Below are 20,626 nucleotides of genomic sequence, written 5' to 3' on the forward strand. Positions count from 1 at the left end.
TTGGGGATGGGACTCTTGTCATATTTCCATAGCACACTGGAGGGCCGGGCCAGGGTGGAGGAAGGATCCCAGAGTGTCTGGGGATCCCAAAGAACACGGCCGAACTAAGCAGCGCCAGCATTTGGAGAAGGGCCTCTTCCCCCACCGCCGTGGGGAAGGAAGGAAGGTTGGGGCCGCCCTCCGCCGCCGCGGGCGGGGCGGCCCAGACCCCGCCGGCGTGGGGAGGGCCGCGCTCCCAGGAAGGGGGCGGGGCGGCCGCAGTGACGCGGCGGTCGGCGGGGAGGGACCGGAGGGGTGCCGGCGGGCAGACCGGGAGGAAGGTCGGGGCCATGGGCCCGCGCTGCGCCTCCAGAGGGTCCGGCCACTGCTGGAATCCGCGGCCGGGGCTGGGGGCGCTCGGGGCTCCGACCCGCGGCCCGTAGGCCCCCGCCCGTACCGGGTGAGGGGCGTCCACCCTAGACTAGAGGTGAGCCGGGACGTTGGCGGGCGGGCCGATAGAGAGCACGGCGGGGGACGGGGACGCCGGGGAGCAGAGGGAAGTGGGGGCCTCTCGCTTGCTCAGTGGGTGCGAGGTGGGAGTACGGCGGCAGCGAAGTCGGGGCGCAGGTGGACGGAGCAGGGCTTGCAGGGCGGGGGCCCGTAGGGTACTTCTAGCCTGAGCCTGAAGAGTGATCAGCCCTGGAGGAGGATGAGGCAGCTGCATAGACGAGTGCCTGGGGGCCAGGAACGATGCGGGGAAAGGGGAGCTGGGGCCTGGGCTGCCCGTCAGGGTGGGGAAGACAGGTCTCGGGGCGGAGGTGTTATCTAGTCTTTGAAGGTAGTTTCCGGTGCGGGGGGCGGGGGGCGCCCGGGGCTGCTCCGCGGAGAGACACGCGGGGGACAAGGTTCTAAGTGGATGTCCAGGAGTGGGGGACACGGACCGACTCGGGGAAAGGGATGCAGGGGGCGGGCCCCAAGGGGCCGGTGGTGGAAGGCGGCCCGGAAGGAGGGGCCCCAGGGTTCCCAGGGGCGGGTCCCCAAAGGATGCTGTTCCGAGGGGCTTAGGACGCCGCCGCGGCGGGAGAGGCAAGGCTGGCCCGCCAGCCCGCCGGCCACCTCCCGCGGCTCCTGGGGGCCCGCGTCAGCGAGCGGTTGCCATGGCGATGGGCGGGTGGGGGGCGGGGGCTGCGCGGAAAAGAGGTCAGCGCTCAGCTTCGCGGCGGCTCCCGGCCCCCCGCGGCGCTGGCTGCAGAGCTGGGCTCGCCGCTGCCTGCCCTGTAGCGAGCCCAGGCATGGGGTCCCCGGGCCTGAGCCCCTCGGCCCGCGCGCAGGGCTCGGGGCCGCGCGCCGCCGCCCCGCACTGACGGCCGCGCGGTGCCCTGCGCCAGGAGCCGCGGAGGCCGCGCGCGGTCGGCCGAGCGCTTTCAGGATGCTCATCAAGGAGTACCACATCCTGCTGCCCATGAGCCTGGACGAGTACCAGGTGGCCCAGCTCTACATGATCCAGGTGAGGGCGGTGGCAAGTAGGAGGCCGAGGAGGGGATGGGGGCATGCTTCATGCTGGGTATCCGCAGGAGCGCGCAGGCCACACCTGGGACAAGGGGCCGGGCCCAGCTCAATCCCCCTCCAGTCCAGCCCCGGGGCTTGGGAGGGCTCAGGCCAGAGCAGAAGAGAGCCCGTCCCCAGTCGGGTGTGGGGGAGAGGTGGGGTGGTTAAGGACTGTGCGAAGAGGGACGGAAGGGCCTGGTGGTGCCTCCCCACCCTGAGTGCCCAGCCCCTGCTGAACGCTCAGCCCCCATCTGATCTCCTTTAATCCTCCTTAGAACCTGTAATCCTCTGGGGGTAGGGAGAGGAGCGCATGAGGAGGCAAGAGTGGGGGGCAGAAAGTGAGGAGGGGTCCCAGGGGGTAGAGAAAGACTAGGAGAGGTTTCCCAGAGGATGAAGGAACCTGGCCACCCCCAGCAGTCAGGGAGATGGGCTGAGGCTTAGGGCCGGAGACTGTCAGAGGAGCAGGCAGGGAACCCAGAGGGTGAGGTCTAGGCTGAGAGGAAGCAGGTAGGGAGCCAGGCTTGGGCGGAGAAGTGTGAGCCAGGGCAGGCGCCCGGGGAGGGGAGGAGGCCGGTGCCCATTCCAGAGGAGTCCCCTGAAATGTGGGACCAGAATCTGAGCAGGCAAGAGGGCTGGGATCTGGCCTCAGAGGGTTGGGTGGGCCATGTTCAAACTCCTGAGCTACATAAGGACAGGATCTTAGTGCTCTCCAACTAGGAGGGGTGTGGCAGGAGCTGGTGTTGGGGTCCTAGAAAGGCAGGGATCCCTTTTACTCTCCTGATTCTTCCAGCCTGCCCACCCTGGTGCCTTGCTGGCAGGGCATGCAGCTTGTCCCCCTTAGGAGCTTACACGGGCTCTCTCTCTGCTTGAAGTACACCCCCCACCCCACCCCATATCTGCCCAGCACCCTCCTTTCCCCCCCAAGTCATCTTCAAATCAGGGTCATGTTATCTTTTCAGTGAGGCCTTTCCTGCCCATCCTATCAAAACTGCAACCCCCAACTCTATCCACCTAACCCTAGTCTATGCTTTCTTTTTACCATGGCACTTAGAACCCTCTAAGATGCTTTTTTTCTGTTTTCTGTCTACTGTGTCTCCCTCCGCTGGAGTGTACAGTTCCACAAGGGCAGGCAGGGGTCTTTACTCTGTACGTCACCAGATCCCAGTGAATATAAGCCCAGACAGTGCCTGAAATAGAGCAGACAGCAAATACTTGAATGACTGAACAAGTCTTTGCTTGCAGAACCCCAGAGGGGACTGGTCAGAGGCTATAATCCTGACCCCAGTAGCTATAAGGGAGCAGAGTGGGATTTCAGAGACCTAGAAAGGCTGGGACTCGGGCCTCAGAGCTGCGCCAGGGACCAGGCCTAACTGGGGAGCCCATCCCAGGAGCGGAATTAGGGCTGAGCTGCCCATCCTCCTCTTGCCCTGGGCTGCAGAAAAAGAGCCGAGAGGAGTCGAGTGGTGAGGGCAGTGGCGTGGAGATCCTGGCCAACCGGCCCTACACAGATGGGCCGGGTGGCAGTGGACAGTACACGCACAAGGTATACCACGTGGGCTCCCACATCCCAGGCTGGTTCCGGGCACTGCTGCCCAAGGCTGCCCTGCAGGTGGAGGAGGAATCCTGGAATGCTTATCCCTACACCCGAACCCGGTGAGTGGGTGGGGTGGGTCAGGGGCCAGGAGGGGAAGGGCCCTGGTGGGCCCAGCAGTGACCCTCACCCCTGCCCTCTGCCCAGGTACACCTGCCCCTTTGTGGAGAAATTCTCCATTGAAATTGAGACCTATTACCTGCCCGATGGGGGGCAGCAGCCCAATGTCTTCAACCTGAGTGGAGCTGAGCGGAGACAGCGCATCTTGGGTGAGACCTACAGCCAATAATGACCCCAAAGCCCCTCTCAGACCACCTGCCACCTGGAGAGGTGGCCTCTGACAAGTCCCAGGCTCAGTTCCTGGCCTCGGCTTTCTGTGCGTGAAAAGCTGCCCTCCCAATCCTGAGGTGGGGGAGGAGTAGCAGGGGCTGGAGGGGGCTGGTGTTGCTCAGGGCTGTCGGAACCCCCCCAGATACCATCGACATCGTGCGGGATGCTGTGGCCCCAGGCGAGTACAAAGCAGAAGAGGACCCCCGGCTGTACCGCTCGGCCAAGACAGGCCGAGGACCGCTGGCTGATGACTGGGCACGCACAGCAGCCCAGACCGGGCCCCTCATGTGCGCTTACAAGCTGTGCAAGGTCGAGTTCCGCTACTGGGGCATGCAGGCCAAGATCGAGCAGTTCATCCATGACGTCGGTGAGCACCCTGTCCTGGGCGGTTCCACTTAGCATGCACCAGGCCGTGTGTTTGAGCCAGGGATGCTCCCAGTCTGCCGGGGACACAGAAACATAAAACCATCCTTTCCATTTGATAGGGTGGGTGCTGGGGCAGGGGGGAGCAGCGCAGCCTAACTGGGGTTGGGGGAGCCTGCCCTGAGGTACAGGGAAGAGTCAGAAGGGCAAGAAGCTGGCAACATAATCTCTGAGGTTCATGCCGGTTCAGACACTCAGAGATGCATCTGCTCATCCATTAAAATTCTAAGATGCCAATGTTCTGTGGGTCAAGCGAGGCTTAGAGACTCTCAGGAGGGTCACCAGCTGTAACTGGCAACACGCTGTGGAGTGCAGGCCGAAGCTGGGTGCTGTCAGAGTCCCTCCCACCCCAGCTCTGAGTTCCATCCTCCTGCTCTGGTCTCCAGCAGGCCCTAGGTCATACTCCCGTGGCTTAGCCCTGCCCCACCTCCCAGGTCTAATGCTGGGCTCCCCACAGGAAGAAGGACGGGGACCCCCAGGGACCTGGGTTCCACTCCACCACGGACTCTCATGGAATCTCCCCTCCAGGGAGCTGCTTCCTTAATTGTCCCTTTTGTAAATGAGGAAAAGGTTGGGCCTGATAGCAAAAGCTGATATTGATCACAAGATGCCAAATCCTCTGCTAATCACTTCCCATGCAAGATATCTTTCACACCCCCCACACCTCTCAAGGTAAAGACTATTATGATTCCACATGAGGAAATTTAGCTCAGAGAGTAATAATGCAGGCTCTTTATCCTAAATTTGGAAAAAGTCCAAAAAGCACAAATAAGATTAGGGGCCTCCCTGGAGGTCCAGTGGTTAAGACTCTGCACTTCCTACGCAGGAGGCTTGGGTTTGATCCCTGATCAGGGAACTAAGATCCCACATATCATTGAAGAAGGAAATGGCAACCCACTCCAGAATTCTTGCCTGGAGAATTCCATTGACAGAGGAGCCTGATGGGCTATAGTCCACGGGGTCACAAAGAGTCGGACACGACTGAGTGACTAACTTTCACTTTCAATTTCACCATGTGGTACAGCCAAAAAAAAGCAAGTGAAAATCACCCACATATAACCATTATTAAGATTCTAATGCATTTCCTTCCAAAAGTTTATAATTCAATCATTATTACTTTATTTCCTAGATACTGAGGTTTCTAACTTTACTCCTCTGCTTAAGATGAAAATATCCCAGAATGGGTATCGTGTTTTTGCTTCATTAAGTGCCAACACTTCCATTAACTATTAACACCTTCATTAACCATCAACAATTTCATTAACTGTTAACGCCTTAATTGTTGACTCCTCTGATGAAGTCAGCAGGAAGCCAGCTGAAAGATCAAGAACAAACATTGCTCCCAGCTTCCTGGGGTGTTGGGCTGAGCTCAGAGCTAAGAGTTGGGGTGTCTGGAGGGACAAAAGAGGCTGTGGGCAGGGAGGTAGGTAGGACAGGAAGAAAAATGCCCCACTTCCCACTGCCATCGCCTGGACAGCACTCACCCTTCCCTACTTTGCAGCTCTGGGTGGGTGGTGTGCCTAAGGGAGCCATTACCCGAATTCAAGGGAATTCAAGGGCTTGGCATGCAGGGCAGGGACACAGGGGGTGGGGAGGGCATGGCTTTGATGTCTGGGCACCTACAGGTCTGCGCCGGGTGATGCTGCGGGCCCACCGACAGGCCTGGTGCTGGCAGGACGAGTGGACAGAGCTGAGCATGGCTGACATCCGGGCACTAGAGGAGGAGACTGCCCGCATGCTGGCACAGCGCATGGCCAAGTGCAACACAGGCAGCGAGGGCCCCGAGGCCCAGCCCCCAGGGAAGCCGAGCTCTGAGGCCCGGGCCGGGGCCAGCCACGCGGGCACCCCCGATGGGCCTGAGGCCCCCCCAGGCCCCGATGCCTCCCCCGATGCCAGCTTCAGCAAGCAGTGGTCTTCATCCTCCCGTTCCTCCTACTCATCCCAGCATGGGGGTGAGGCTGGGGCATGGGGACTGGTGGTGGGGTGTCGGGGAGCACGGCCCTTGGCCGGACGCCCAGGCTGAGGCCCGCGTGGCCCTGCAGGGGGCGTGTCTCCCCAGACTTTGTCTGAGTGGCGCATGCAGAACATCGCCCGGGACTCTGAGAACAGCTCCGAGGAGGAGTTCTTTGATGCCCACGGTCAGCACCCCAGCCCTGCCGGGGGCGGGGGGGCCCTGAGCAGTGCCTACCGCCCCATGACACAGTCCCTGGTCCCTTCAGAAGGCTTCTCGGACAGTGACGAGGTCTTCCCCAAGGAGATGACCAAGTGGAACTCCAACGACTTCATCGACGCCTTTGCCTCCCCTATGGAGGCTGAGGGGACACCAGGTAAAGGTCCCCTATCCCGTCACCAGCCACCCGCACCCCCTAAGTGGTGGGGACTCAGAGAACTACTCATTCCTAAACGTAACGGGGACTAAGATGAATGTCAACCCAGAAAGGGTGCTCTTTAAATACACAGATGAATGATGAGTGGATAATGGGTGGATGGGTGGATGGGTGGATGGATGGTTGGAATGTAAAAAGACAGAACAAAGAATGGAGGAATTCATTTGGAGGCCGGGAAGTCTTCATGCAGGAAGTATAGATTTTGAAGGATTAGACCAGCTGTGTCCAAAAGAACTTTCTGAGATGCTGGAAAGGTACTCATCACTAGCCACATGTGACTCTCAAGTTGTTGAAATGTGGTGAGTGTGACTGGGGACCTAAATTTTGCACAGTAATTTAATTCACTTCAACTTAAACAGGCACATGTGGCTCGTGGCTACCACATGGGACAGGGCAGGATCGGAAGGAATCTTCCAGGCAAACGGGCATTGTGAGGAGAGGTGTCTCTGGGAACAGCAGGGACTGGCTGGCCTGTGCTAAGGTCTAGAAGTGTGAAATGACCTGGGGGAGTCGGGTGAGAGGGGCACGTCTGAGGGAGATGGGGGCAGGGGGTAGTGCCCAGGCAGACAGCGAGCGGGGGCACCTGAAGTGCCAGGTGAGGGCATCCCCACAGAGCCCTCAGTCTCTCTCCCTGGCTCTCCCCCTCCCATAGACCCTGGAACTGAGGGCACCAAAGACCTGGGGGACGGGGCCCGGGCACCCAGGGACTCGGAAGTGAGTATGGCCGGCCACCCCGAGCCTTAGTTCTGCCTGGCCACCCACCAGCCACCGCTCTGACGTCACACTGTGCCCCCTGCAGGGCCCAGATGGAGACAGCGCTGGGGAGCTGGGGGCGGAGACGTGCGAGGTCCACGCCCTCTTCCTCGTCCTGCACAGTGGCAGCATCCTAGACTCGGGCCCGGGAGATGCTGACTCCAAGCGGGCGGACGTGCAGACACTGAGCCTAGCCTTCGAGGCCGTCACCCGCGTCCACTTTCCCGAGGCCCTGGGCCATGTGGCGCTGCGCCTGGTGCCCTGCCCACCCATCTGCGCGGCTGCTTATGCCCTCGTCTCCAAGTACTGGTCTAGGGGGTGGAAAGCGGGGGTGGACACACAGGGTCCCCGAGGTGTGGACAGCCACCTGGAGGCTCCTGGAACCAGAGAGGCCCCCATGGGGCGGGGCGGTGGGGGGAGAGGCCAGGAAGTCAGACACCTGGGCCAGTCACCCGCCCAGCTGTCCTCAGTTTCTAGTCTATGGCTCCATCACAGAGCCCTCTGGGATACTGGTGGACCCCACAAAGCCCCCGTGGTGCTGGGACTTGCTAACAGGTCAGGGGGACTTCGAGGGGGCAGGGGTAGGCCTGGAGGCCCCGCCCATTCATTCCGCCCCTCCTCCTGCAGCCTGAGCCCCTATAGCCATGATGGTGACAGCCTGTCCCGCTCCCAGGACCACATTCCCCTGGCCGCCCTGCCGCTGCTGGCCACCTCATCATCCCGATACCAGGGCGCCGTGGCCACAGTCATCGCCCGCACCAACCAGGCCTATGCGGCCTTCCTGCGCTCCTCTGAGGGCGCCGGCTTCTGCGGGCAGGTCAGGGGTTAGGGGTTGTCTGGGGGGAACTTGCTGGCTGAGCCTCCCCCACCCTCCTGCCCCTGCTGCAGCCCCTCCTGACCACGCTGCCCTCTCCCCCAGGTGGTGCTGATCGGGGACGGCGTCGGCGGAATCCTGGGCTTTGATGCGCTCTGCCACAGTGCCAGTGTGGGCACTGGGAGCCGGAGCAGCAGCCGCCGTGGAAGTATGGTTAGTGTGGCTGGACCCGCCTCCACCGGAGGAGCCGGGGTGGCGGGGAGACTCCCCTGCTCTAGTTCTCTGCCCCAGGAATCTGACCTCTCTCCAGCCTGTTCCTTGCTGCCTCTGTCCATCCCCTCTGGGGCTCTGCTTGCTGGCTCTAAGTCCCTGCCCAACCCCCATGCCTCCTTCCTCACTTCCAAATAAGTAGAAATCAATTGTCTCCAGTCCTAAGGATGTTTCTGTCTCCTGCTTCTTCTAGAACAATGAGCTGCTCTCCCCGGAGGCAGGCCCAATGCGGGATCCCCTGGCAGAGGGGGCTGAGGGGCTGGGCCGGGCCAGCCCAGAACCCTCTGCCCTGCCCACCCAGCGCACCCCCAGCGACATGGCCGGTCCCGAGCCCGAGGGCTCTCAAAACAGGTGACATTCCCACCCCATCAACCCCAAACTGGGCTTGTGCTGGGCTGCAGAGGTGGCAGCGCTGACAGCCACCTCCGCACGCAGCCTGCAGGCAGCCCCCCCAGCCACCTCCTCCGGGGAGCCCCGGCGGGCGAGCACAGCCTCCTGCCCACCCACTGCCACCTCTGAGGCTCTCGACAGTGCCCCCTGTGCCGCCCGCCTTGACTTCAAGGTCTCCGGCTTCTTCCTCTTTGGCTCCCCGCTTGGCCTGGTGCTGGCTCTGCGCAAAACCGTGATGCCCACGTTGGAGGGTGAGCCCTTGGGGTGCAAGTGGGGGGCACGCCTCCTCCTCCATCTGCCCCTCCCCTTAGCTCCTCCAACCTCTCCCTCTCACCGGAAATTCGAGCATTTATGCCATTCCCCACTGTAAAAATTAAGTTTCTTGGCTAGAGAGGGGGAACCTGAGGCCCAGAAAGAAGGGACTTGCCAGGGCCACGTTTCCCAGCATGCACCAGGAGGAACTCGTACGCCCAGATGCCCTTCCTGAGAAGGGGTCCAACAGGCCTAGGGAACGCTTCATCCCAAGCATCAGCAAATCGAAGGCTGTGATCCCTCGTTAGCCAAGAGACCTGTCTCACTTTTAAGCAGGACCCCGGGGACCTCCCAGGGAGTACAGTCTGGGAAGCGCTGTTTCAGTGTCACCCAGCATGTCAGGGAGCTGCTCCCCACCACCCCTACCTCCCAGAATGCCCAGCTGAACCCCCTCTCTCCTTTATCTTCTGGGTACCAGTGGCCCAGATGCGGCCAGCCTGCGAGCAGATCTACAACCTCTTCCATGCAGCCGACCCCTGTGCCTCCCGCCTTGAGCCCCTGCTGGCCCCCAAGTTCCAGGCCATCGCTCCCCTGGCGGTGCCCCGCTACCAGAAGTTCCCTCTGGGAGATGGCTCATCTCTGCTGCTGGGTATGCACCCAACCAAAATACAGGGAAGAGGAGGAGAAGGGCCCCAACAGTGAGGGATGCAGATAGGCCCCCCTCCCCCAACCAAGAGGCAGTTCCCGAATCATTGGTACTCTCTCAGGTCACCACTCCCAGGACCAGGAGCCGTCCCCTGGCCCCTTGGGCAGTCTGGATCCCCAAGACCCTCTGCCCAGAAGCTGGGGGCAGTGGTGGTAACTGGACTAAAGAAGAGAGGCAGTGACATCGAAAGCAGCCACTCGCCACTGGGGCGGGGGGTGAAGGGGTGCTGTATCCGGGTCTAGGGATGCACTGTGTCTCCATGGGCACTTGAGGTCACGTCCTGATGTGGGTTGTGTACACATGCATTTAAGTGAGTACCCATCTGGCCCCATGAGACAAGCGGGCCTGAATTGGAGTGATGGTGGCAGGCATTCTGGCAGGAATGCTGCTAACAGGGGAGAATGCCCCCACCTTTCACATCCACCCACATGTTGGGGCAATTCAGCCTCAGCCAAGACCTGACCAGGGAAGGCTGGCAGTGGAGATGGGGGAGATGTGGGGCGAAGCAGTCCTGGAACCCCAGTAGAAAGACAGGAGGGTGGCCTGGCCCAGCCCACCACTGAGGCTGCCCTCCACCCACAGCCGACACTCTGCAGACCCACTCAGGCCTCTTTCTGGAGGAGCTGGAGATGTTGGTGCCCTCAACACCCACGTCTGCCAGTGGTGCTTTCTGGAAGGGCAATGAGTTGGGCGGTGACCCGCCAGCCCAGCCAACTGCCCCCAGCACCACTAGTGAAGTGGTTAAGAGTAAGTCAGGCCAGCCACCCCGCCTGGGGGTGAGGGGCAGTGGTGGGGGTGCGGATACTTGTTCCACCGCTGAAGCCCAGCAGAAACACCCTTGCCCCAGAGCCTTTGCTCTGGAACGAGGGGGCCCCGGCACCCAACTCTGGACTCGGCAAAGAGCAGGGCTGGTGGAAGAGAGGGAGGGAAGAGCCCTAGAGGCCAGACAGGTGGGCCTGGGGTGAGAGGCCACCCCTGACTCACTGCCCACCGCGGCCAAGCAGTCCTGGAGCGCTGGTGGGGGACCAAGCGGATTGACTACTCGCTGTACTGCCCGGAGGCGCTCACCGCCTTCCCCACCGTCACGCTGCCCCACCTCTTCCACGCCAGCTACTGGGAATCGGCCGACGTGGTGGCCTTCATCCTGCGACAGGTGGGCCCAGGGATGCGGGGTGGGGGGGGGGGGGTGCGGTGGGGAAGCGGGCAAGGATAGGGAGCCGGAGCTGGGGGAGGGGCAACCCCAGGGACTCTTCCCCCGCCCCCCCCCACCCCCCCGCTTCATGTGGCCTCGCTGGGGCCCATTCCCCGCAGGTGATCGAGAAGGAGCGGCCACACCTGACCGAGTGCGAGGAGCCGTCCATCTACAGCCCGGCCTTCCCCAGGGAGAAGTGGCAGCGCAAACGCACCCAAGTCAAGATTCGGGTACGTGCCCTGCCGCTAGGGACCTCAAGTCTCCCTGGGATCTCCGCCCCTAAGCCCCTCTCAGGTTCCACCTCCTCCTGCCTCGGCCCCGCCCCAGGTACCACCAAGTCTCCTCCCCTCCCTCTTCCCCGCCTCCTCCACCAAGTCAGGTTGGCGCTCGTCTCGCCCCTCTCAGCCTCTGCACAGGGTCTATATTGCCTCCGCCCCTTGGAACCGCAGTCCGCACAGAGGACCCCCAGGACCTCTGATTGGGGTCAGCAGGAGCGCCCACCCATCGGGCCTCGCCCCTCTCTCGGAGCGAGCTGGCCCGCCTCCTCCAGGCAGCGCGCACACACGTCTGGGCGCGGGTCCCCCTCACCAGCTCTTCCCGCCTCCCTGTCATCTCCTGGCCGTGGGCTCACACTGTCTCCTCCCGCCAGAACGTCACCTCCAACCACCGGGCGAGCGACACGGTGGTGTGCGAGGGCCGCCCCCAGGTGCTGAATGGGCGCTTCATGTATGGACCCTTGGATGTGGTCACGCTCACGGGAGAGAAGGTTAGGACACAGAGGCCTCAGTCCCATGTAGACCAGCCCCCTCCTCGGGCTGACCTGGCCCTAAGCGGGAGCTCCCTGGTCCTGCCTCCTGTTCCCTGGACAGCTCCGGGTCCTAGCAGGTTGAGCCCCCAACCCCGTCCTCCTTCCCCCGCCTCAGCCTCAGCCCTCTTCCGCTCAGCTCCACGCCGCTCAGGGGTTCCCCCCTCCCTCCGCTCCGCTCAGGGGGACCCTCTGACCCTCTCTCCCTGCTAGGTGGACATCTACATCATGACGCAGCCACTGTCGGGCAAGTGGATCCACTTTGGCACCGAGGTCACCAACAGCTCTGGCCGTCTCACCTTCCCGGTGCCCCTGGAGCGTGCGCTGGGCGTCGGCGTTTACCCGGTGCGCATGGTAGTCAGGTGAGCGTGGTGCGGTCCCGGCCTCTGCGGGGCGGGGCTCCCGTGGGCCCCGCCCCCACGCCGCTCACACAGCAACCCACCCCCACCCCCGCCCGGGCCGTAGGGGCGACCACACCTACGCCGAATGCTGCCTAACGGTGGTGGCCCGCGGCACTGAGGCCGTGGTCTTCAGCATCGACGGCTCCTTCACCGCCAGTGTGTCCATCATGGGCAGCGACCCCAAGGTGCGCGCCGGCGCCGTGGACGTGGTCAGGTAGGAACGGCTGCCCCTTCTCTTCCCCACTCGCTGTGAGGACTGGTCCCCACTCCTGGTGCGCGGGGCTGACCGCCGCCCCTCCCTGCAGACACTGGCAGGACGCGGGCTACCTGATCGTGTACGTGACGGGCCGTCCTGATATGCAGAAGCACCGCGTGGTGGCCTGGCTGTCGCAGCACAACTTCCCCCACGGCGTCGTCTCCTTCTGCGATGGTCTCACTCACGACCCACTGCGTCAGAAGGCGATGTTCCTGCAGAGCCTGGTGCAGGAGGTCTGGTGTTTGGGGAGGGCCCCCGAACCCCGTGATTGCCCCGAGAGGAGGCCCGTTTGTTCCTACCCGTATGGCCCTGGCTCCCAGCCTAACAGACCGCACATCCCCGCAAGGGTCTCTAGAGTCCTTGGGGCCAACTAGGGAGATCCGGCTAGTCCCACCCCCCAGCCAGACCTGGTGATGGAGACTAAGCGGCCCCGCCCCTAACCCTTCAGCACTGAACGCCCACCAAACCCCACCCTCTGTCTCCCGCCCCGCTCCCTCTCCCCCGTCCCTGGGCTCCTGATTGGCCTCTCCGGCCACAGGTGGAACTGAACTTCGTGGCCGCCTACGGGTCCCCCAAAGACGTGGCCGTGTATGCAGCGCTGGGCCTGCCCCCAAGCCAGACCTACATCGTGGGCCGTGCCGTGAGGAAGCTGCAGGCGCAGTGCCAGGTGAGGGCCGAGTGAAGGTGGGGCTGCAAGCCAGTTGGAACATGGGAGCCTGAGGCTGTGCCGTGAGGACCACTCGTGCGTTAAGAAGCACCTAGGAGGGAGGCTGTGAACAGGCTGGCCGGCTTTGGGGAACTTGGGCTTCTCCTAGGATCTGGGAGGTCACGAGCAGCTGGAAGCTGCCGGACAGGCCAGAACGGGTAACTCAAGCTGGAGTATGAGCAAGACCTTGGGTGCTCGTTCCACGCTGGAATGGTTCTGGGCACAAGCCTTGACCTTTCTGAGCCTCACTTTCCTGTCTGTAGAATGGATCTCCGCAGCTGTCACGAAAAGCCCGTGATTTACTGCCTGTCAGCGAGCACTGGGCTGGGCACAAAGCAAGTGCCTGCTAAACGTTAGCTGCTGTTACTTCCCTCCAAAATCCCATTTTACAGATGAGGAAACTCAGGACGAGGCCCAGAGAGGGGCAGGCTCCCCGGCGGGGTTTGGTCAGGCTGTGCCAGCCTGGTACTGCAGCCAGCACTGCCCAGAGCCTGGGAAGGGCAGGTGAGGGCAGTGTGTGGGCCCGAGACCAGCCATCCCCTCACCCTGCCCACCTCTGCCCGCAGTTCCTGTCCGATGGCTACGTGGCCCACCTGGGCCAGCTGGAGGCCGGCTCCCACCCTCATGCCACTTCGGGACCCTCAAGGGCCGCCCTGGCCAAGAGCAGCTATGGTGGGGCTGCCCCTGTGGACTTCCTTCGGAAGCAGAGCCAGCTGCTCCGCTCGAGGGGCCCCAGCCAGGCGGAGCGGGAGGGCCCTGGGACGCCGCCCACCACCCTGGCGCGGGGCAAGGCGCGGAGCATCAGCCTCAAGCTGGACAGCGAAGAGTGAGGCTCCAACTGTGGCTGGACTTGGGTTATTTATTCATGCACTCAAAGAGCCCCAGTGGAAAGCTGGGCCCCCGGCCCCATGGCTGGCCTGCATCTGTTTGCCCTCAGGGATAGTTCCCTTTCATGCTGGGGGACCCAGCCCTGGGGGCTGGAGGAGGGAGCAGCAAGGGTCCAGAGGCTTTTCCAGCGCGTGTAACTCCACGGAAATAAACACCGCCTGCATCCCGCCTGACTGCCCACCGGCGTGGCATCACAGGGCAGCCCAGCTCACAGTTTCTAGTTCAACAGAGATGCTGAAGGGCAAAGAGGAGCCGGGATGTGCCCGGGGTCAGACAGCAGGTCAGAGGGCAGGGCCAAGATTGGGACCTGGAGAGCCAGCCTCCTTCCCCTCCCCACCTGGGCTGGCCTTTCAGTTACCAGGGGCCCAGACTTGGCTTCTCACTGGAACCACTGCCTGCATGAGCTGAGACCGTAAGATTGGGGGTTGGGAGGGGGACGATGGGGAGGGCTGCGCTGGGAGCCCACCTCACCCAGGCAGTAAGCCTCCTGGCTTGCACTTGCTTCATCTCCCCCTTAAGACTCAAGGCTCCCAGGCACCTTGGCCTTGGCCACCAAGAAACACTTCCCTTGTGACAGAGACCATCCTCGTTTCTCTGTCAGGCACATGGAGGCCCAAAAAGGTCTCAGAGCTGATGAACGGGGAGCTGGGGTTAGAACCCCTACTGTTTGCCTCCCCAAACCACCCAAGTACCAGGAAATGAGGGGCAATGACCCCAGCTTTCCCAGTGGATCAGTTTGGCAAGCCCAGAGAGGGACAGAGAGACAGATAAATAAGGCCTTTATATACAGAGAAGCATGATATAGTAGGGGGGTGGGTGGGCTGGCAGCGTCGGCAGCAGCAGCAGTGGGCGGGGCAGCCGGGCCAGCGGGGCCCCATCAGTGGGAGAAGATGCCCCGGAAGCGGGCCTTGTCCTCCTCGTCCTTCTGGCGGATCCGCGCCTCCAGGGCCCGCAGCTCACGGCTCACCACAGGCGCCAGGGCCGGGTCCAGCTGCAACACCTTGGCGAAGTCAGCCTGGGCCTCCTGGGCATTCCACACCGCCGCGTGGGCCTTGCCGCGCTTGAAGTAGGCCTTGACATTGTCTGCAGGGGGCGCCAGTGGGCAGCAAGCGCCCAAGGGCATGAGAAAGGGGGGCCAGCCAGCACCCCACCTTGACTGCCCACACCAGGGGCCCGGCGTGGATGGAGCCCTCCTGCCCTGAGGATGCCAAACCCCCCCCCAAGCCCCATTCCTCTCTCACTGGCACAGCAGGGCCACGGCCCCACTGGGTGGGAGCTACTGGGTCAGGCTCCCTCGGGAGTTCAGAGCGGGGGTGATGTGGAAGGCCGCCTCCCTGCCCTGGTGACCTGGCGCCCGGCGCTCACCGTCATACTTATTGAGGATGGAGGAGCAGTGATCCAGCACTTCGTAATACTCTTCGGCTACCAGCTTGCACTGACAGTAGTTGAGCAGCAGTGGGGTGATCTGCTGATCCAGCTGGATCCAGTCGGGGGACCCAGGCTGTTCCTGGGGGCACGGAGGCAGGGACAGGGGAAAAGATGCTGAAACCTGGGCCCCCTGGGCCCCTCCGGACCCCTTCCCTCACCCACCACAGCCCCCAGGCAGCACCTTCATCTGAAGGTTCTTGAGGCAGGCGATGGCGTCGTAGTACTTGGCAGCGGCCTCCTTCACGTGGCCCTCGCGGTACAACCGGTTGCCCTCCTGGTGGATAACTGGCACTGCCTTTGCCTTCTCCTCATCCGTCATTGCCCACGGGTCTTGCTGGTACGTGCCAGGGTTCTCCACCTGCCGGGGCATAGGCCAGGTCAGGGCCCGGGGTCAGCCTCTGGGCTGGCTGGGCCTGGGACACCAGGTACCAGAAGCAGAATCACTTCTTCATCCACTGACCATTCAACAAACACGTGTACAGCATCTCCTGCATGCCCAGCACTGTGCTGGGTTCTAGAAACAGAGCAACGAGCAAGATGGTGAAAAGCCCTGTCTTGGCAGACCTGAGGGAGCGGGGAAGGGCCCTAGGAGGGAGGCACTCCTTGTGCCTGTCCCACCCAGCCCCCGGTCAGGGAGGCCACCAGCTCTGGGCAGGCGGGCAGAGCCGGCACCCTCTCTGAAGCTGGGCGGTAGGGGGTTGGCCTGGTGGCCCCTCACCTTCAGCATCTCGATGTCGAAGATGAGAGGCTGGGGGTTCTGCTGCAGGGCGTCCAGGTCGGCGTGACCCAGGGAGTTGTGCTCGTGCATCTGGGCGATGCCACAGCAGTGCCGCTGGCCCTCCAGGGGGTCCTTGCCGGCTGCGATGTTGCGTAGACTCTTGGCCACCAGTGGGTACAGCACCACGTGCTGCAGAGGGTGAGTGGGCAAGGGGGCTCTGTCAGCACATGCTGGCTGCTCATGGGCTCAAGAGGCCCCACCCCTTGTCCCATCACCATCTGAGAAAGGACACTGAGGCGCAGGAGGACTTTCCCTTCCCGACTCCTCCGGCCTCCCAGCCCTCCATCACTTTCAGGCCAAACACCCACGCTTCCCACCCCCCCAACACACAAACACGCACTCCCACTGCCAACCCGTCTCCCAAGCCCTGACAAGTCCAGGGGAATTCTTACCTCTTACCTGTCCTCCTCCCAGGCTTGCAGCCCATGAGCTGGGCTCCTCATCATTTCGGGGGCCCTTCCACACTCTTTTCCCAGCATCTCTTCTCTCCAGCCCCACCCCCACCCCTTTCGGGGCCCATCTCAGGTGGGATTAGGGCAGCAACTTCAAAATCCTCATGGGGGACCCTCAGGCATTGGAGACCTAGCTTTTTTATGGTGTTTTTTTTTTTTTTTTTAAGTCTTGGCCTACTTTAATTTTTTTTACTTTTTGGCCATGCGGCATGTAGGATCATAGTTCCCCAACCAGGGATCCAACCCACGCCCCCTGCGTTGGAAGTGCAAAGTATTAACCACTGGACCACCAGGGAAGTCCCAGGGACCTAGCTTTTGACCTTTCACTAGGGACACCTGCTGGGATGGCGGAAGCCAGACCATCCCCACGCCTAACCAGCTCTTCTCACTGACCCTCTTGTCAGCTCGGGCCGACTGCTCAGCTAATGTTCATCCAGTCAGCAGATATGTTCTGAGTCCTGGCTCTGGGCTGGCCCACACTAGGCACTTTCAAGGTAAACAGGCCTAATCCCTGCCCTGAAGTAGCCTAAATGCAGACAAAGGACCAGATCCTGGCCATGCAGAGTATGAGAGGTGGAGAACCCAGAGGAGGGGTTCAAGTCAAGCACAGTAGTCAGGGAAGGCTTCCTGGGGTAGTGACCCAGGAATTAGTTTGAAGTAGGAAGGAGGATGTTGGCTAAGGAGGAGATGGGAACACAGGGAGATGAGTGGGAGGGAGACCCTGCAGGGGCCACGTGGGCATCTATGGCTTGTGCTTCAGCTTGGCAGTGACCAGGAGCAGAGGGGACTGAAGCAAGGAGCTGTAGCGGGTATTGCACTTGAGAGCCAGTCCCTGGCTGCAGTCTGGCTAAAGGAGAGGAAAAGGCAGACTAGGGGCCGGGAGGCCAGTGCCTGGCGGTGCAGTGCCCTGGAGGGAGTCGGTGGTGGCCTGGCCAGGGCAGAGGATAGGGAATTGGGTGTGGCCAGACAGACCCAGGCAGGCGTGGGGCACGGGGTACCTTGACGTCGCAGCAGAACTGGGCGATCTCCCCCTCCCGCATGGTGCGCACGATGGTCTCCCACACGGGCAGCTTGAACTTCTTGCCGATGATGAGCTCCATGGGCTTGCCGCGCACCCGGCTGTCGTCCAGCACGGCGCCCTCCTCATCACTGCGCAGAGTGCGGTAGTGGAACGTGGCCTGTGGGCCCCAAATGGGATCAGACAAGGGCACGGCCTTCCCACAACTACATGGACAAGGCCAGCTCACAGCCTGCAGGTGGCACAAGGGACAGGGCTCACCACGTGACCTTTACCACACCACCCAGGAGGGAAGGGGTCCAAGTCACATGGCGAGTAGGTGGATGGGCTGGGACGAGAGCCCAAGGGGTCTAGCTTTAGTCAATCTTTCAACAAATATTGACAGAGGACGAGATGGTTGGATGGCATCACCGACTCAACGGACATGAGTCTGCGCAAGCTCCGGGAGATGGTGAAGGACAGGGAAGCCTGGCGTGCTGCAGTCCATGGGGGCGCAAAGAGTTGGACACGACTGAGCGACTGAACAACTACCTGCCTGAGCTCTGTGCTAGGCCTGGCGTTGACAAAACAGACAAAAGCCCCTGCCCCCGTGGAGCTCACAGGGAACTTCTAAAGGAAAGAGACGGGCCTCACACAAAACACGCTCTGTGAGGTGGAGCGAAGTGCTATGGATCAGACATCAAAATGCAGCAGGGTAAGGCACAGCGAGTTCAGGGAGCCAGAGTCACTGAAGGAACTCCCTGGCCGTTCAGTGGTTAGGAGCTGACAGTTTCACTGCTGGGGCTCAGGTTCGATCCCTGGTCAGGGAACCAGGATCCTGCAAGCAGCATTGTGTGGCCCCACCCCCCTCCAAAAGAAAAGAGAGAAAGCAGAGACTTGAAGGGAGTACAGGAGAAGCAAGCCAGACAGATGCTGAGGTAGGAAGGGGTGGGAAGTTTCTTGGCCAAAGAACAGCAGGTGCAAAGGCCTCGCAGAGGGGCAGCGTGTGGTGTGTTCACAAAGCGAGAGGCCACCGCAGCAGCAGCAGCAGACTGAACCAAGGGGAGGGGTGGTACCTCACGGGGTCAGCAGGTCAGCAGGGAGGGACCCCACAGAGCCTAACGCCCATGGTGAGGACTTTGTTTTTTCACTCTGAAATGGAAGCCACCGGTTGGCTCCAAGCAGAGGAGGGACATGATCTGATGCTGGTTCTACTGGTGCAGGGATGAGACAGGTGGGAGAGCCGGGAAGACAGAAGCAGGAGATGAGTTAAGACGTTACTGGAATAACCCAGGGGAGAGACCTGGACCACGGTGGGAGTGGTAGAAGTGGTCAGATCCTGAGTGTATCTTGAGGATCTTCTGGGGGGTGTATGAGAACAGGAGGAGGAGTCATGGAGACCAGGAGGTTTTTGGCCTGAGCAACCAAAAGGCTGGAGGGGCCCTACCCTGAGATGAGAGGGTCGAGGGGAGCAGGTTAAGTTGCCAATGAGACTTCCAGGTGGAGACGGTGAGTAGGGAACCGGATATCAACTTTAAGGGGGAGGGAAGGCTACACACAGACATTTGGGAGTGGTCCAGGCATGCATGGAGAGTTTCTTAAAAGACACGAGCCTGGATGAGATCATCTCAGGGTGAGTGAAGAGAAGTCTTGAGACTGAACCCTCCACAGGATATGGTTAGAGGAAGCCACATTCTTTCCCACCCCTAGCCACCCCTCTGAACTCTGTTTCCGCATCAGTAAAATGGAGTTAGCAACAGTACTTACCTCACCTCATGAGAATGAAAGCAAATAATCTTGTGAAGCATTGAGCACCACGCTCTTGTGAACCCTCAATCAATGCCGGTGATTGGTGATTGCTTTTTGTTTTTTATTTGTCCCTATTCTTTCGGTGTCATTGTTCACACATCATCGCTATTTTTGGTGTTTTCTCCAACTGGTGTCTGTTGCATCCAAGACTTCCTTTGCCAAGACTTTCTTCAAGGCCACCACTCCCCCTCCCCCGCCCCAGCCATGGGGAACTTCACCCACATCCCTTCCCTCATCTCCAGAAGCGTCCCTCTATGTATCACTGACCACTAGGGCACGCAGCTCTGCCTTAGGGCACTCCTGTGAGCCAGGCTTTACCTTCACCGTCTCTGCACAGCTCTTGTCAGCACAGTAGCTCTTACTTTGGGTGCCCCCAGTATGTTTTAAGTGTTCAACTGTTGTAGTCATCAACAAGATGTGTCACTTCAGTTCATTTTTGGTGCCAGGATCTTTATACTCATTCTCTCAATATACATGTCCTGTGTGACTGCTCTGCTGGGCACAGGGGCTGCCCCCAGGAAGCCCTTACGCTACAAACAAGTGGCAACTGGGAAAGGCCCTCCAGAAGAAGGAACTGCACGACCAGAAGGAGATAAACCTGGAGGCGTACATTATTGGGGCGGGGAGGGGTGGAAGAGGCTGGAGCTAGGGGCCTGGATGTGCAAAAGAGGAAGATGGGAGGCTCTTTATTTCTTAGCCCTTGTCTGTCCCGACCCAATGCCACGAAGAGCAGTAGGAAAGCTGTCAAAAGGGTTCTCGTCTGGTAGACCCGACCTCCTGGCCTGTTTTCTGGGTTTGTGCGTCCCAGGGCCTCAGTTTTTCCACCTAAGCAATGGGAGCTGGTCTACGTTTTCAGAAGGCCCTTCCATCCATAGAAGACCTTGAAACTTGCAATCCAGGGGCCCTTCCCAGAGCCCAGCTTTCTCATCTGGGGTCCTCTCCAGCGCTGGGTCTGGGCAAGCAATGGGGTCAACCCCGTTACCTCCCGCAAAATGTTTATTGATGACTGACGGCCTCCCTGACCTATGTAGCCACTCGGCCAAGGCAGGGGGCGGAGCTCACGCATCCGAATTCACCCTCTACTTAAATCCAGGCCAATCAGCGTCGAGCTCGGCATGTGAGCAGTAGGGTCACCGACCACTGCTGTCTGGGCATGCGCAATATCTCGCCTAAGGCCTCGTCCCGCCTCGCATGCGCACCGCGCCACCGACAGGTTAAGGGGAAGCGGGTCGATACGAACCTTGGTTCCATCCTGAAAGTCAGGGAGCGCTCCTCGGCCCTCCTGTATCACACGCTTTTGGATCCCGTCTTCCCGGAGTCTTGCGATGATATCCGCCATCCTCCTTCCCCGCTGCTCTCTTTCGGCAACTTCCGGACTCGCTCGGCAGCTTCCGGACCTGCTTCGGCAACTTCTAGAACTTCGGCAACTTCCGAGCTGGCGCCATTTTGGTTAAGGGCAGACGCCGAAAAG

General features: G+C 61.1%; 2 protein-coding genes across 5 annotated transcripts; one reads left to right on the forward strand and one right to left on the reverse strand.

Moving 5' to 3' along the window:
• The first annotated feature begins 280 nt into the window (after positions 1-280).
• PITPNM1 (phosphatidylinositol transfer protein membrane associated 1) lies at positions 281-13,861 on the forward strand. Of its 3 annotated transcripts, none has more exons than XM_027531506.1 (24): positions 281-466; positions 1,368-1,486; positions 2,966-3,180; positions 3,266-3,387; positions 3,591-3,815; positions 5,497-5,823; positions 5,914-6,009; positions 6,094-6,198; positions 6,911-6,972; positions 7,058-7,314; positions 7,639-7,828; positions 7,931-8,038; positions 8,289-8,446; positions 8,531-8,736; positions 9,216-9,386; positions 10,026-10,190; positions 10,448-10,596; positions 10,755-10,865; positions 11,285-11,401; positions 11,654-11,802; positions 11,906-12,055; positions 12,147-12,330; positions 12,636-12,764; positions 13,370-13,861. In XM_027531506.1, exons 2-24 carry the CDS (start codon positions 1,409-1,411, stop codon positions 13,631-13,633), a joined length of 3,738 nt encoding a protein of 1,245 aa, XP_027387307.1. In that variant the 5' UTR covers positions 281-466; positions 1,368-1,408; the 3' UTR covers positions 13,634-13,861. The 3 variants fall into 3 exon arrangements, with proteins under 3 accessions (XP_027387307.1, XP_027387308.1, XP_027387306.1); XM_027531505.1 differs by having other exon boundaries at positions 282-466; positions 6,091-6,198; XM_027531507.1 differs by lacking the exon at positions 10,026-10,190 and having other exon boundaries at positions 6,091-6,198.
• A 592-nt stretch (positions 13,862-14,453) lies between these two features.
• Positions 14,454-20,626, reverse strand: AIP (aryl hydrocarbon receptor interacting protein). 2 transcript variants are annotated; one of them, XM_027531508.1, is made up of 6 exons: positions 20,396-20,624; positions 17,348-17,527; positions 15,838-16,026; positions 15,301-15,477; positions 15,057-15,198; positions 14,454-14,774 (listed from the first exon to the last, which is right to left on the reverse strand). In XM_027531508.1, exons 1-6 carry the CDS (start codon positions 20,492-20,494, stop codon positions 14,569-14,571), a joined length of 993 nt encoding a protein of 330 aa, XP_027387309.1. In that variant the 5' UTR covers positions 20,495-20,624; the 3' UTR covers positions 14,454-14,568. The 2 variants fall into 2 exon arrangements, with proteins under 2 accessions (XP_027387309.1, XP_027387310.1); XM_027531509.1 differs by having other exon boundaries at positions 14,702-14,774; positions 15,065-15,198; positions 20,396-20,626.

Source organism: Bos indicus x Bos taurus, chromosome 29 (genome assembly GCF_003369695.1).
Source record: "Bos indicus x Bos taurus breed Angus x Brahman F1 hybrid chromosome 29, Bos_hybrid_MaternalHap_v2.0, whole genome shotgun sequence".
In the NCBI taxonomy this organism is placed as follows: Eukaryota; Metazoa; Chordata; class Mammalia; order Artiodactyla; family Bovidae; genus Bos; species Bos indicus x Bos taurus.

Excerpts from the sequence above, each read along its gene's own strand:
- PITPNM1 (XM_027531505.1), top strand. The coding sequence starts at position 1,409 with ATGCTCATCAAGGAGTACCACATCCTGCTGCCCATGAGCCTGGACGAG. Across the intron at positions 3,181-3,265 it reads TATCCCTACACCCGAACCCG|GTACACCTGCCCCTTTGTGG; the intron begins GTGAGTGGGTGG and ends CCCTCTGCCCAG. Across the intron at positions 11,402-11,653 it reads TCACGCTCACGGGAGAGAAG|GTGGACATCTACATCATGAC; the intron begins GTTAGGACACAG and ends TCTCCCTGCTAG.
- AIP (XM_027531508.1), bottom strand. The coding sequence starts at position 20,494 with ATGGCGGATATCATCGCAAGACTCCGGGAAGACGGGATCCAAAAGCGT. Across the intron at positions 15,478-15,837 it reads TCGACATCGAGATGCTGAAG|GTGGAGAACCCTGGCACGTA; the intron begins GTGAGGGGCCAC and ends ATGCCCCGGCAG. Across the intron at positions 15,199-15,300 it reads TCAAGAACCTTCAGATGAAG|GAACAGCCTGGGTCCCCCGA; the intron begins GTGCTGCCTGGG and ends CCGTGCCCCCAG.